At 41.2% G+C, this 14,748-nt stretch overlaps 1 protein-coding gene across 2 annotated transcripts in view; it reads left to right on the top strand.

The window, feature by feature from the left end:
* The window catches only part of large1 (LARGE xylosyl- and glucuronyltransferase 1), a 65,623-nt gene that overhangs the window by 41,790 nt on the left and 9,085 nt on the right, over positions 1-14,748 (top strand). For both annotated transcript variants that reach the window (XM_082504790.1, XM_082504789.1), the window contains exons 7-11: positions 1,246-1,350; positions 1,682-1,794; positions 5,186-5,311; positions 7,849-8,004; positions 13,767-13,930. In XM_082504790.1, the coding sequence (XP_082360916.1) occupies positions 1,246-1,350; positions 1,682-1,794; positions 5,186-5,311; positions 7,849-8,004; positions 13,767-13,930 (664 nt within the window). The remainder of the gene's footprint in view (positions 1-1,245; positions 1,351-1,681; positions 1,795-5,185; positions 5,312-7,848; positions 8,005-13,766; positions 13,931-14,748) is intronic.

Genomic DNA, 14,748 nt, shown 5'->3' with positions numbered 1-14,748 from the left:
CCACCCATTCACACACACATTCACACACTGGTGATGGCAAGCTACATTGTAGCCACAGCCACCCTGGGGCGCACTGACAGAGGCGAGGCTGCCGGACACTGGCGCCACCGGGCCCTCTGACCACCACCAGTAGGCAAGGGGTGAAGTGTCTTGCCCATGGACACAACGACTGAAAAGCCCCGGCCAGATAGTGAATTCAAACCCAAGACCTTCTTGCTCTGAGGCAACAGTTTTTCACTCCACTATTAAGCTCATGTTATGTCATTCGTGCAGTTTTAATCTACTGTTACTGCTATTGAAACACTTTCTCAAATGATGCAATCAACCCGCTCTAGAAACGAGCAGATTGTTTCTATAAATTCTCTTATCTAAACAATCTACATACGTCCTTTCAAAGTCTTGCTGAACTTGGAGTGCGGAGTAGAGAGACATTGGACCCAAATGCAGACGCTTTGGACGGACTTAAACCAAAAGTGAGCCTTTATTAGCAGCGGAACAGGACACAAATGCAACATGAAAAGAGACAACGAATAAACTACAAAGCCTAAACTGGGAAGAAACTAAAACATAGGCTCATAGCAAAATAACCGGCATGAAATGGGGAAAGTAGAACCCTCAGGGGAGATACACAGTCCATCCAGCAGCAAACCTTAAATACACAGAGGGGTAACGAGAGGATGGGAAACAGGTGGGAACACAGCTGGAGCTAATCTAACAAAATGAGACAGAAAACATGAGACATTCACAAAGATGCAGACTTGAGGCTGAGACATGGAGACACGACTGACTAGGGAGACACAGGAAATGCAGAACATAGAGACAAGGGTGTCTCGACATGAAACAAGGAACACCGACTATACGCAGGCTAGATAAAAGTTGAGGAAGAACTAAGATCACTATGAACCTAAGAAATAAAGATAACCAAAACCATGAATAACAATAATCAAAGAATATTATATTATATAAATCAAAAAACACAAACACTGGGTCACCAGATCCAGGACTGTGGCATACAATTATTCCTCCCAATATAATCATGATGTTTTGTCCTCATCCCTTATGAAATGCCTTTATTTTTTTCCTCAAAATACTACAAATCAGTAATTACTAATGACATTGCAGCCACTGTGCAGCAGGTTAGAGTTGAATGAATTGAAGGTTGTGGAGATAAAAAGGTGCTTGTTTGAGACAAAGAAAAAAACAAAAAACAAGTGAGAACAGTCATGATATGTATGTGTGTGGCAGGCCAGCAAGTTCTAGGTCTGGTAGAGAACCAGAGTGACTGGTATCTGGGGAACCTGTGGAAGAACCATCGACCCTGGCCAGCACTGGGCAGAGGCTTTAACACTGGTGAGTACCTTATAACCTGCTTTTAGCATGTTAGCTGTGTAAAGCAAAGTCTAGATGACTGAATTTAAAAAAGGAAACAAAATGAGAAAATGTGAATGAGAAACAACACTTCTGGCACTGCGTCTAGCTGGTCTTAAGGAAGAGCTGGCCTTCCTTAAGACCAGCTAGACGCCAATCACTCTGTTTCTTAAGCTACCATCTTTGTTTGTACCTTTTGTGTGTGTGTGTGTGTGTGTGTGTGTGTGTGTGTGTGTGTGTGTGTGTGTGTGTGTGTGTGTGTGTGTGTGTGTGTGTGTGTGTGTGTTTGAGCGTGTGTGTGTCCACTTTACAGGGGTTATTTTGCTCCTCCTGGATCGTCTGCGAAAGCTCAGATGGGAGCAGATGTGGAGACTGACTGCAGAAAGGGAACTAATGAGCATGCTGTCCACTTCCTTGGCAGACCAGGTAAGACACACACACACACACACACACACACACACACACACACACACACACTGTCATAGCTCACATCACAATTGTGTCATTTAAATTGTGAAAACAGCTGTATTTGAAAGTAGTATTTTCGGACTTACATAATTAAATAAACCTGTTGTGCTTTCATATACTGACAGCACAGCATTATGGTGCTGCACCAATATAAAAATGTCCTTTAAATTTGACAACTCTGCATTCAGTGACAGTTAAAATCTGAATAGGAATATCTCACTCTGGTACTGGATGAAATCACCAGGAAAAGGAGGTTGGGACTGGTGGGTAAACCTGCCATTATAATAAAAGTCATTAAAAAAATATTTTCAGTTGTGTATAATTAGTATGAGTATGTTGCATCAAATGTTGCAGTCAATAAAGGTTATAGACTGTACAAAAAATGACATGTTGGATATTGATGATTGAACTGTTCAAATGTTTCTTTAATTTGTTGAAAACAAAATGATGTGACAGCAGTTACTGGAAAACAAAATCAACTCTGGCCCCTTTGGGGTCAGAGGTTGGGTTTCCCCCCCTTTGGAAAATGGTTCTGAAGGTCAGTGATCCACTATTGGTTTCCCCCCCCCAAAAAAACCCCCAAAAATTCACTGGCCACAGCAAAGAGTAGGGCCCTGGGAGAGAAAAGTACCAGCATTTTTCTTTTTTTTTAATTGGCTGACATCACAGTTGAAACACTGGAACATGAACACATAATGGTAAAGGTTCCCTGCAAAAGTCTAAATCAGGCGTTAGTCTTAAGCTGGGCTCACACTGTGCAATTTTTTCAGTCGCGCTATTCAGCTCCTGCTCAAACTGTATGATTGAGTCACAGGGGTTAGAAGTTCATAGGTCACGATGCAGCGTCTCACACTATACGGCCTGATCTGATGCGACCTGAGTGCTCACACTGTGCGTCCATAACATGAAGCTTATAACACAAAATGTGCCTCCCGCTCCCCCTCTCTGTCTTTCACTCACACAGACACACACACACACACACCACCATCAACTTTGCTAAATTGCTAATGAAAAACATTGATCAGGCAGCTGTGACTGAGCAGCAATGTAAATCCAACTATTTTCATGGTTGTTGTGGTCGTGATAATTTTGTGAGGCCACATCGAAAAGACCCAGATGAACTTGCCAAAGTTCTACAAGTTGTGCCTCCATCATACGCTGCACTGCCGTGTTGCTCCGTCTTTTCACTTTCATTTCTGTGTTTGCGCGTGCGCAGTGTGAGAGGCTGCAGTGACAGCCTCACGACAGGATTTCAAACATGTTTGATTTTCTTACGACCAAACGATTGATGATCGGGAGCTGGTCGTGAGGTGTTAATCGTTTCTTGTTACCCCACATATACTACACCAGGGGTGTCAAACTCAAATACACAGTGGGCCAAAATTCAAAATGAAACAAAGTCGCGGGCTAACGTTAATATTTATTGAAAAAAAAAAATCTTCCTCCAGATATAAGAATGAATCTTTTCTTATGGACTCAAACAAGTTTAGCTGAAAAACTGAATATGGAACAAGCAAAGCTTAATACTAAACAATATATATATTAGCTATATAATACCAGTAGGCCAGCTCTAATAGTAATTTGGTATGGCTTCGCGGACCAAATGTAATTAGGCTGCGGGCCAAATATGGCCCGCGGGCCAGAGTTTGACACCTATGTCCTACACGATGCACAACACACGATTAAGGCGAAACTCGGGCCGATCCCCAAAATGGTCGCACGACTGAAAAATCGGCTCAAAATGGGCCAAAATTGCACAGTGTATGCCCAGCTTTACATTGTATCTCAAAAGATATAGTTTTGACCTTCATCCATTTTCTCACGCTTATCTGGGTCCAGCTTACAGAGGCAGCTGTCTATTTATAGACATCCTCCCTCAACTTGTCAGTGACCTGCTTCACTCTTCGCTCAGTAAATAGGACGTCAAAATAAACAGCGATTCCTCCCTTAGCTGCATGCAGCCCTTTGCCATCTGAGAACAATCGTGTCAGATTTAGAGGTGGCAATTCTCATTTCTTTTGCTTTAAAACTTGGTTGCAAATCACCCAGTGGGAGCTGGAGGTCACTGCCTATAAAGTCACTTGCCTCACCTAAAAATGTTGGTCAGTCATAAAATTTAGGAACAGAATTGATAACAAAGGGTCCGACTTACTGCTGGATCGAGAGCTTTCACTACAGTTGTACAGGGACCTAATGGCCCATACCAATGAGCTCCTGCCACACCTGAGTTTTTGCTTCAGCTACTGCCGGATCCATTCTCCTCTTGGATTGTCAGTGACTGTCAGCTGACTCAAGACACCTACAAGCTAAATAAAACTTATAAGACTCTTTCTCCTCTGAAACTTTAATGTTTGGATCTTTTGCAAAACTAAATATACTAAATAACTGGAGTCCTGCATTGTGCCTGTGCCAGGATGATAGAACTCTTCATGTATATGTTAGTGGTCTTCACAGTTTCCACAGTCCACTTGGGCATACCTATGTGCCAGTGGTCACAAAGACATGTTATCATACTCTGAGTTGTTCCACATCAACAGTCACAGGGCTCACTGAGAGCTTTGTGAAGTTATCCTTTTTCCGTTTAGTTATTCAGAGCTTGTCTAGATGAGAGGTATGGTTATGAGAGTTAAATTAAACCTTCATTAAGTAAAATTCCCGCAAGGTAGGCAGTTTGGAAAAGGAGCAGGCTCCTTTCAGCTTTCCATCTGCCTTCTGCTATATGACTTCCTTCCATGGACTGTCAGCCCACTTTATTGTAGTATTCATTACATGGTTAAATAGTTTTTATGTTTCCCATTAGGAAGCTAAAGCTGCCACTTAGGCTTTTGCTTTGTGAGTTTTCAAAAATCTCAAAGTTAAAGAAAAGTCTGTCAGATGTAACCAGACTTCATTTCCTCAAAGCAATTTCAAGTTTTTCGCTTTATGAGAGTGAGTGTACGAATAAATGGACTGTATAAGGATGAACATCTGGATACATACAGCACACTTAACAGGATGGTGGCTGAGTCAGAACTATGAAACTGGGCCCAGACCAGTAAGATTCCAGAATATCTTTTTCACTTGCTTTTTATTAAACATAAAACCATGAGGCAGGTAGTAATCCCTCCCAGCTCTCCGGTTGCTGATGATGATAAATGATTCATGTATGTAAAAAATCGAAATCGATCAATTAAACACAGAAAAATACTCACAAAGCAGATTCCAACTTAGTTCTTTAAGTTAGCATTTGTACCACATTTAAAACATTCAGGAAGACACATCTCTTTCAGGAGATTAAAGAATGGACAACCTAAATATGTGGGGGTTTTTGTGTGGGGATATCATATCTTATATGATTTTGTGTCTGCAGGATATCTTTAACGCAGTGATCAAACAAAACCCGTTCCTGGTTCATCAGCTGCCTTGCTTCTGGAACGTCCAGCTGTCTGACCACACCCGTTCCGAAAAGTGCTACAAAGATGTGTCCGACCTAAAGGTGAGATCTTGATAAGCCCGTTATACATTTATCGAGACACATATGAACCTGCTCGGAGGTGTTCCCCACTTTCTATCCTTTATTTTACTTTCTATTTTTCAAATAACTAGACATTTCAAACCCTGCATAAGAGTACTATTAAAAAATGAGATCAAAACAAACTCTAATGTTAGTTGTTAGTGCCATTAACCATGCTCTTTAGATTCACTGCTCCTCTAAACTCCAAAATAACACCAGCATGCAGTTATAGATTATGTGCACTTTAGCATATGCTACTTCCGGTGGGGAAACGCCTGTAAGGCGCTTCGTTTCCGGTGTGATATTCGCACCTTGTTTACGGTCGGGTTTTCCAAAAACAGGTCAACCAAATGGATGAATCAAGCGGCGATTTACATTTCTCAAGATGTCTTGAGCATTTAACGAATATATCTGTAGATGATGTTCATCGACTTGTCGATATTTTCCCCCTCGCCTCAGGGCAAAATAGAAAAAGGATTCAAATTTTATATTTCTTAGTATTTGTATATAGTGTTCTCTCGTTTATTGCGGGTGTCTAAAAATAACCAGCAATAGGTGAAATCTGCAAAGAAGCCAACTTTATTTTTTTACAATTATTTTATATGTTTTAAGGCTGTAAAACCCCTCACTACACGCTTTGTACAGTTTTTTTCAGACAGGCATCGACATTTTCCCACTTTTCTCTGTCATTTAAACACTTTAAGAGTTCAAACCTTCGTAAAAAAAAAAAAAAGTCCAGTATTATAGAATGAAACCAAAGATCAAAACCTGTTTTCAGTCTCAAACATTTAGTTGAAAAGTAAACATACAGTATATTTGTTTTCCTATAAATAATAATGACGGATTTTAGAACTAATGAATTTAAATGTAAGCTTAATTGCTTCATTTAAGCTTAATGCACCTTATAACCCGGTGCGCCGTATGGTCCCAGAAGTCCAATGTTTTTTGTGCCATGGTTATCTTCCTCTGCCTCTCGGGTGCTACCACAGGTGCCTATGACGGTGCAAAACGTTTCGTCGGCATTGTTTTTGTTGAGGAGAAAACTTACAAACTTACAAACATACAGTACAGCACTTCAGAGTCACACTGCTAGCGATTGATGTAGCGATTCTGTACTGTACAGGAGAGACGGCACGGAGATCGACAACGGTCTGCAGTCGATCAGGACGCAGAACACACTGCGCTTTAAAAAAAAAGAAAGAAAAGAAAATCATGCAAAATTGCACTAAAAACATCCGCGAAACAGCGAGGCTGCGAAAGGTGAACCGCGTTATAGTGAGGGACCACTGTAATTGTGGAGCTAAGTCACAACCTACCCTTCGTAAATACTAATATATAGAGACCCTTACCAGCAATCATTCATGTATTTTTTATATCCTGTGGCTTTTTTTCACGGTTTGTTGACATGCTGTGTAGGAGAGCACTTGACCAGCTGATATCGACATAACGGGGAAACATCTGGCTTTGACTATTCTTCACCTGTAGTTTCAATACTGGACATTTTCCTGTTTAAATCATAAGAACTGTCACTATACAGAGATGTGCTTCTGAATGTGGACGATGTGTCTTCTGATGTGATGTAAACAACCAATCGATCTACACGCTTCAAACGTCAAAATTGATCATTTTATTTTTAATGACACGGCAATGGTGAGTGTTCCCACCTTTTGCTCTTTGTAACTTAATGTAATCTTTCCGTTTTCGTATTTCGGACATGATTTTGGAGTCCACCTTCGCAGTAGCGATTGACCGCAAAATAAAGCTACCAGAAATGTACAAGCCTACATCCGGTCTTAAAACAGGAACTTAGCATTTTCTCGTGCACAGGGTCTGTTACTGTTCTTACCACACTGGTCTGTGTAGGTTTTTAGTCATCCAAGTAAAAGTAATAGAAAATAACTGGACGTATTTAACTTTCCACACTAGCACAGTGCTTTTGAGACCGTTAAACAAAGACATTAAGAAACTCTGCTGAATGAGTTTTAGGAAAAGCTCTTGATCTTACCAATCAAAAGTGAAGCCACGCCTCATACATGTTTTGGCAGTTTTGTGGATTCTTTCATGTGGTTTCTTCTATAATGTATCTTCTTGCATTGGATAATGCTACATGTGCTCCTCGCACGGTTGGCAGTTCATTCTATGTCCACAAAGTGTTCTTGGCCAAAACACTGAGTTGCTGAATATGACAAACGAGCATCTTGAATGGCATTGCTGAAACGTATTTATATCAATCTGCAAAAAAGTGCAGTTAGTGAAATGGCACCTTTGTCTAAAGCACTGAGTGAAGTAATTTCACATCTTAGCAAACAGTATAATGAGGCTTTTCTTCACTGCTCTCTCATTATTTTTGCCAGGTATTGAGCCAAATAACGGACAAGTGTTAACAACAAGTAGTAACTTTGTTCTGCACTCTTGGCAAAGCGCAGTGTAAATGTTTTGGTTTATTGCTCTGATTCTTTAGAACCTGATGATACCAGAAGCTTCTTCACCACTCTCCCATTTGTGGTTCTCCTCAACAGGTGATCCACTGGAACTCTCCAAAGAAGTTGCGAGTAAAGAACAAGCATGTGGAATTCTTCCGGAATCTCTATCTTACCTTTCTGGAGTACGATGGCAACCTTCTGCGACGAGAGCTGTTCGGCTGTCCCAGTGAGGCTGACCACAACAGTGAGAATGTATGTGGGACTTCTGTGCTTCTGTTTCTGTTGTCAGTGTAGTGAAGTTATTTGAGATGGTGCTTAACCACTGTGGGATTCAAACTGCCATCATCCATTTAGTTAGAAACAAGTTACATTTGTAGCGAACAAAGAGTAAATTTCTTATCAATTGAAACATAAGTCAGGAATTCTCTTAACTCTTGACTTGGTATTGACAACATACATGAGAGTTTCTACATCTCCTGATGTAACTGCTATGCCTAGTACATTAAATTAATACCTGACATGGTAGGTTCAGGGTATGCTGGCTAGTCAGACATTAGCATTAGCATTGTGGATGCACATGGACATTTTGCATCACCTACACTCATGATGCCTTTACTGCTTCTGAGGTGTGCGCCAGGTTTTATGAATTCCTATCATTAGCTCTTTAACAGGAGAAAACATCTAGCACAGGGGTGTCGAACTCCAGGCCTCGAGGGCCGGTGTCCCGCAGGTTTTAGATATCACCCTGTTTCAACACACCTGAATCAAATTATTAGTTCATTAACAGGCTTCTGGAGAACTTCAAGACATGTTGAGGTGATAATTTAGCCATCTAAATCAGCTGTGTTGGATCAAGGACACATCTAAAACATGCAGGACACCGGCCCTCGAGGCCTGGAGTTCGACACCTGTGATCTAGCAGAAGCAGGCTCAGGGAGGGAAAGTCATCTTTTGAGGGTGAGGGAGGGAAGGAAGGAAAGAAGGAAGGAAAGAAAGAAAGAAACCTATATCCATATGTATTGTACTTACTAAAGTTTTTATTGACATGACTCATATTACTTTTATGCTTTACGTGTTCCCAGTCAAGTTGGCTACTGACAGTATTCAAATGTTTTGTTTGGGGGGGGGGGTGGTCTGAATAACTTCAGACCTGCTTTGTATAATTAACATACAAACACTGAACAAAAAATCTAAAACTAAGTGATCTGATCTTTACATTTTAAGAGAGCAGGATTGTCATGAACCAGGAATTGGACTCAAACACAAACTCACTTAAGAAAAACGTGAATTCAAAATACAGTTTTATTGCCGGGAACAGAGGGAGCGGCGATACAAAACTAAACCGGGAAAATCTAAGAATATGAACTCATGGGGAAACACAGGGAGAGACACGCAGCCATGAGGGACGACGCGACAGAGGACTGAGGGAGATGCTGACCTAAATACACAGAGGGATAACAAGGAAGTGAGAAGACACAAGGAACAGCTGACATGAATAACCATAACGAGACAGGGCGACTGGACTGAACAGAATAAACATGAAAACGCAGGACCTTCACAATAAAACAGGAAACATGATGTGGGAGTAGAGGAGAGGCAGATCACAGCGAGGGAGAGCACAGACACGACACGCTGGGGAAACATGGAAAACCTAACACAATAAAACATGAAGGGAACCACGGCACAAGAACTCACACCACAATATAAACACAGACACAGAGGGAGACACAGAGGGCAGAGACACAAGGAGGGAATCCAATAAACTAAACTGAGCAACCTAGGAACCATGGAATAAATAATGAACTAACAAAATACAAAAACACAAGAAAAACTAGGAACACTGGGACAAAATGACCCAGGACCATGACAATGATTCTGTGTTAAAAGACATTACCTGTGCTTGAAGCATATCTATGCAATTTTTATTTTAGCCAGAGTAGCTCAAGTAAGCACAGTGTTACATATTGGACATTGTAAACATAGCCTGGAGTAACAGAGGATAAACTTCAGTGTTCATTAATAAGTTTTTGTGCTTTTGGAGCCATTACTAATCTGTAGAATAGAATGAACAGAGGTGTGTCTTGCCATAACAGTCCCACAGCAGGCACCCTGCTGCCCTCTACTGTCAACAGTGATAAACATTTACTTAAACAAAACTCCAACCAGGTGAAACTTGTATCCCCGGCACACAAACAGTGTGAAATATACTATAGAATCTCAGCATAGATAGGGCTTGTTTAATGGTTGAATGAGGCATGTTGTATAAAGTGCTCAGTGCTAAGGCAGAGTAGGAGAGTATAGCATAAGCACCAGTCTATCTACCATGCCAGACACAAAAGCAGCTGTTCACATGTCGGTAATAATGTTCATGATCAAAGTCAGTGGCTCAGACTGACGCAAAAGTGCCACTGACCTTCACAGTCAGCAAACAGCAGACAACAGGTCTGTTCTTGTTAGAATCATAACGTGCAGAAACTTTTTAGCACATGTGAAGTTGCATTCGTTTAGGTTAAGGACAAAATGACTCGCAAGCAATAAAATAGCAAGAATAAATTAATTGTGCAAACCTATGATGATGCAATAGATAGATAGATAGATAGATAGATAGATAGATAGATAGGAGTGGGCACTTCAGCAGTCAACAAGACTCTCTGATTTGGAAGTATTTTTTTTATTTTTGCAGGTTTATTTGCTTTATTTCATTTTTACAGGTTCTACAGTTTTTCTATGCTGACACCAGAGTTTAATATTATGTATGTCCTCGAAAAGCAATGTGTAAAAATGGCCATGATCATCCAGTCAAACACACAGTTTTAGAGAGAGTGGGTTGACTGAGAGAGAAAGAATAAAAGGACTAAATGTGTCGTGCAGGTACAGGAGACATTTATCAAAAGTGGTCACCTTATTCCGTCCGACTTCCTCCGGAGAATAACGGACTGTATTCTCTGAAGGAAGTTTGTCACATCATTTCCCAGTGTCACACTTGAAGGAGCGATCAAAATTAGGATGAAGTCACTGTACAGTATCTTTGAGTTGCACACAGGAAATACTCGTTTCTGCTCGAGCTAATTGAGAACAACCTTCAGGATGCCTTATCTGAAAGAGTGTCACTGCCAGAAATTGAAAAGCTTCTGCTTGATTCAGCAGAAGTGATTATAAAGTGGAAAAGAATTAAGACCTTCACATGCAACACCATGGGACAGCAGAGGTTAAATGCTCTTGCCATGCTGTCAGTTGAAAACAAATTAATTTATGGATTGGTGGAGATCGTGAAACTTTTCTTTCCAAGGAATCCATTTGAGTTTAGAATGCTTTTATTTTCACTGGAACAGAGTTTAAACGAAATTTCAATTTCTTTTACAATTACAACTTTTACCATCACAATAGGATTGCTCCATTCACTGGTTGAGGGCTCAGTAACCCCCAAATCCAATATCAGAGCTACCTACTTCTCCAAAACTCCAATCCTGTACATTCTCTGCCATATTGGTGTACTCTCTTTCAGGCAGATGTCAGGCTCCACAAGGTTTCTCATCCCTGGTTTCTTCTTAAAAATAACTTGGCAGGAATAATGGCATGCAACTTCTCCTGCTGAGTTACAGAGAGATGGGAGAGGTCAAGAGAGACAGAGTTAAGCCCAACAGGCATAAATTCCTCATTGATATCATCCTCCTCAGCCACAGTTTGCACGAACAACTGCTGCTGGATTGGATTATTCTGGGTTTTCCATTCCTTTAGCTCAGGGGTGGGCAACTCCAGGCCTCAAGGGCTGGTGTCCTGCAGGTTTTAGATGTTTCCTTGATCCAACACAGCTGCTTTAAATAGCTAAATTACTTCCTCAGCATGTGTTGTAGTTCTCCAGAGGCCTGCTAATGAACTAATTATTTGATTCAGGTGTGTTGACCCAGGGTGATATCTAAAACCTGCAGGACACCGGCCCTCAAGGCCTGGAGTTGCCCACCCCTGCTTTAGCTGATTGATGTGAAATTTGTTTTGGATTTCTTCTCTCTGGCATCTGGATCTCATGAGTTGTTGAACTGCTTTCTTAGCACAGCACCTTGCCATTTAGCCAACAATTTGTTTTCAGCAGTAGGAAGTAATAAGAGTACCTGCTGTCCTTGGCTGAACGAGCTCTCCCTTGCGGCCCTGTTGTGACAGTACTCTGCATATGTCTCTTCACCAATTTGGTGTTTTGCTCCATTTTCTCCCTCATCTGAAGAATGTAGTCCAACACGCTCGTCACCTCTTTCCTCGGCCTCACCCAGGATTCCTGCAGAACATCCAATGGTCCTCTCACCTGCCTGCCATACAGGAGCAGGTGAAAAAGGTGAAAAGCCGGTTCATGCTTGAGGCACTTCCCTATAAGCGAACAGCCAATCAGGAAGCCACATGTCCCAATCTTTAGCATCAGCTGAGATTAAATTCTTCAACATTGCTTTCAGAGTTCGATTGTATCTCTCCACCAAGCCATCTGTTTGGGGGTCTAAATACTGCTAATACCTTAAAGCTTATACACCTGCCTCAGGGTATGCAAAAGAAACTCAAAACCATCATCCGTCAAAATCTCAGATGGAGTATCCACCTGGGAAATAAAACCTGCAAGAGAGCATAAGCTGTCTGTTTAGCTGTAATTTCCCTAAGGGGAAATGCTTCTGGATATCTGGTACTGTAGGCACAAACCACTAATATATAGCGATTACTTGCCTGGGTTCACTCTAGCGGCCACACTATATACATTGCAATGCGACTGAATGGAACATCAATAACAGGTAAAGGCTTTAAAGGAATTTTTGGGACATTTTTATCACCAGCCAGCTGACAGATTGAGCAAGAAAAACTCCTCAACCTCTCTGTTCATACCTGGCTAATAGAACCTGCTGGCAATTCGGTCCCTTGTCTTCTTAGTTCCCAGATGCCCCACCCGTGGAATAATATGCCCCAATCTTAAAACTTGCTCCCGCTGCTGCTGTGGGAACACCAACCTTAGTCTGTCATCCCTGTTTGCTTTGTAGTACAACACTTGTCCTTTGACGAGTGTTGTACTACAAAGCTGGATGGCATTACCTTGGCCTCCAGTAACACTGAAAGGAAACTTTGTATCGTTTTTGATCAGGATATGTCCTTCAATGCACATACAAATATGTGGGACTGCTTTCCTTCATTTGTGCAAGATCTCTAAAATCATGTGACACTGACACACTAGTGTATTCATTTATTAATTTTAGACTGAATTATTGTAATTTGTTATTATAAGTTGTCTTAAAAACTCCCTTCAGTTAATCCAAAATGCTGCAGCAAGAGTACTGACGGTGAATAGACAGAGAGAGCATATTTTTCCTATACTGGCATCTCTTCATTGGCTCCCTGTCTTAAGCAATCAGGCCTCACAGTATCGTGTCACCCTCCCTGAGCCTGGTGATGCCAGGTTTTTCCTTCCCACTCTCATCATATGATTTTTGGGGTTTTCTCTTTATTATTGTAGGGTCTTTACCTTACAATTCAAAGCGCCTTGTTATTGTGACTTGGCACAGTATAAATTAAACTGAATTGAATTAACCAACACTGATAAGACTCCTCCTTCAGCTTGATTGCTCCTTTCACCTCTGTCCACCATATGGTTCAGGGATTACCACTCCCATAGATACCAACCACCTTGCAGCCACAGTCCCTTGAAAATTTCGCCTCGTAGGGTGAGGATGGTTAAGAGTGAGGTGGTGGATGAGCCCAGAACTACACAGGAGGAGCTTGTTAATCATCTGAAGGCAGATGAATGCAGCTCACAGTCACCAAGACTGCCATTGGTAACACAAAATCCCTCCTGAGATGTGTCCAAACTATGAGAATTACCAGCAAAAAGGGTTTCCCCATCAAGTACTAGAAATGTTTTGTTTGGGGATCAAATACTTATTTCACTCAGTGACATGCATGTTTTGTCTAGTTTTTTTGTTGTTGTTGAGATTCTGTCTCTCTGGTCTGTAATCTGTCTTATTCTTCCTATCTTTCTCTATCTGCAGCTCCAGAAGACACTGTCAGAGCTGGATGAAGATGATCCGTGCTACGAGTTTCGTCGAGAGCGATTCACTGTCCATCGAACACACCTCTACTTCCTGCACTATGAGTATAAACCCAGCTCTGACAACACAGATGTCACTCTCGTCGCCCAGCTCTCTATGGACAGGTGCTGGTTTACACCCACACTTACAGAAGCTACACAGGTGTGTTTAGTTCAAAGTGGGCAGAACAATGAAGTGGAAGGCTTCCAGAGGTTTTAGAACATTGAAAATGTTAAGAAAAAACATATTAGAGCTGCTCCTGGTTAGAAAAAACCCACAATAAACAGCTGTGTTGGCAAATCTGTTGACTGATGAAGATCGAAGGAGCAAACCTCTTAGGTATGACATTGGGGGAGAAATATATTTGCATATCTAGGCTAATGGTTTATATATATAGTCCTGCACTACCAAAGAATACTAGGATACTTAAAAAGCAGAAGCAAACATCCTTCCAGTAACAGCTCTTTTTCAGTTTGCAGCTTTTGTCATACTGTCAAATACCCAAACCTACCTGAAATGTTTAAAGGTTAGCCATTCGGCCTGTACTCTGCAGTTTTATGTTTTTAAAACCATAGACCAGGGAAAAGTATTTAACAGTCAGTAAAAATGACTACCCCCAGAACTTCTGAGCTTCTAGGTTAATAATTTTAGAGTCTAAAAGTGTCCTTGATTAACATCAGAATGTGAGATCAGTTCATCTCTTATTCGGCAATAATCTGGATCAAGGCGATATAGTGGCATTAAAAAGGTTTATTTTCACATCTTCATGATGGGGAATGCTTGCAAAAATATTGACTGGTAGCAAAGTAGACAATACATCAACATAGTAAAACAATCAACAACTGACTGTATAACATACATGTAGTGGATGGAGCATTAAAATTCTTTACTTACTTACTAACAAAATCAAAACCAGTCTGTGAACCCCTGGCAACATCTGGTC

The sequence above is a fragment of the Aulonocara stuartgranti genome, assembly GCF_965226115.1.
Source record: "Aulonocara stuartgranti genome assembly, chromosome: 15".
Taxonomy (NCBI): domain Eukaryota; kingdom Metazoa; phylum Chordata; class Actinopteri; order Cichliformes; family Cichlidae; genus Aulonocara; species Aulonocara stuartgranti.
Note: the sequence above shows the minus strand (reverse complement) of the source record. Positions and strands in the feature narration are given on the sequence as shown.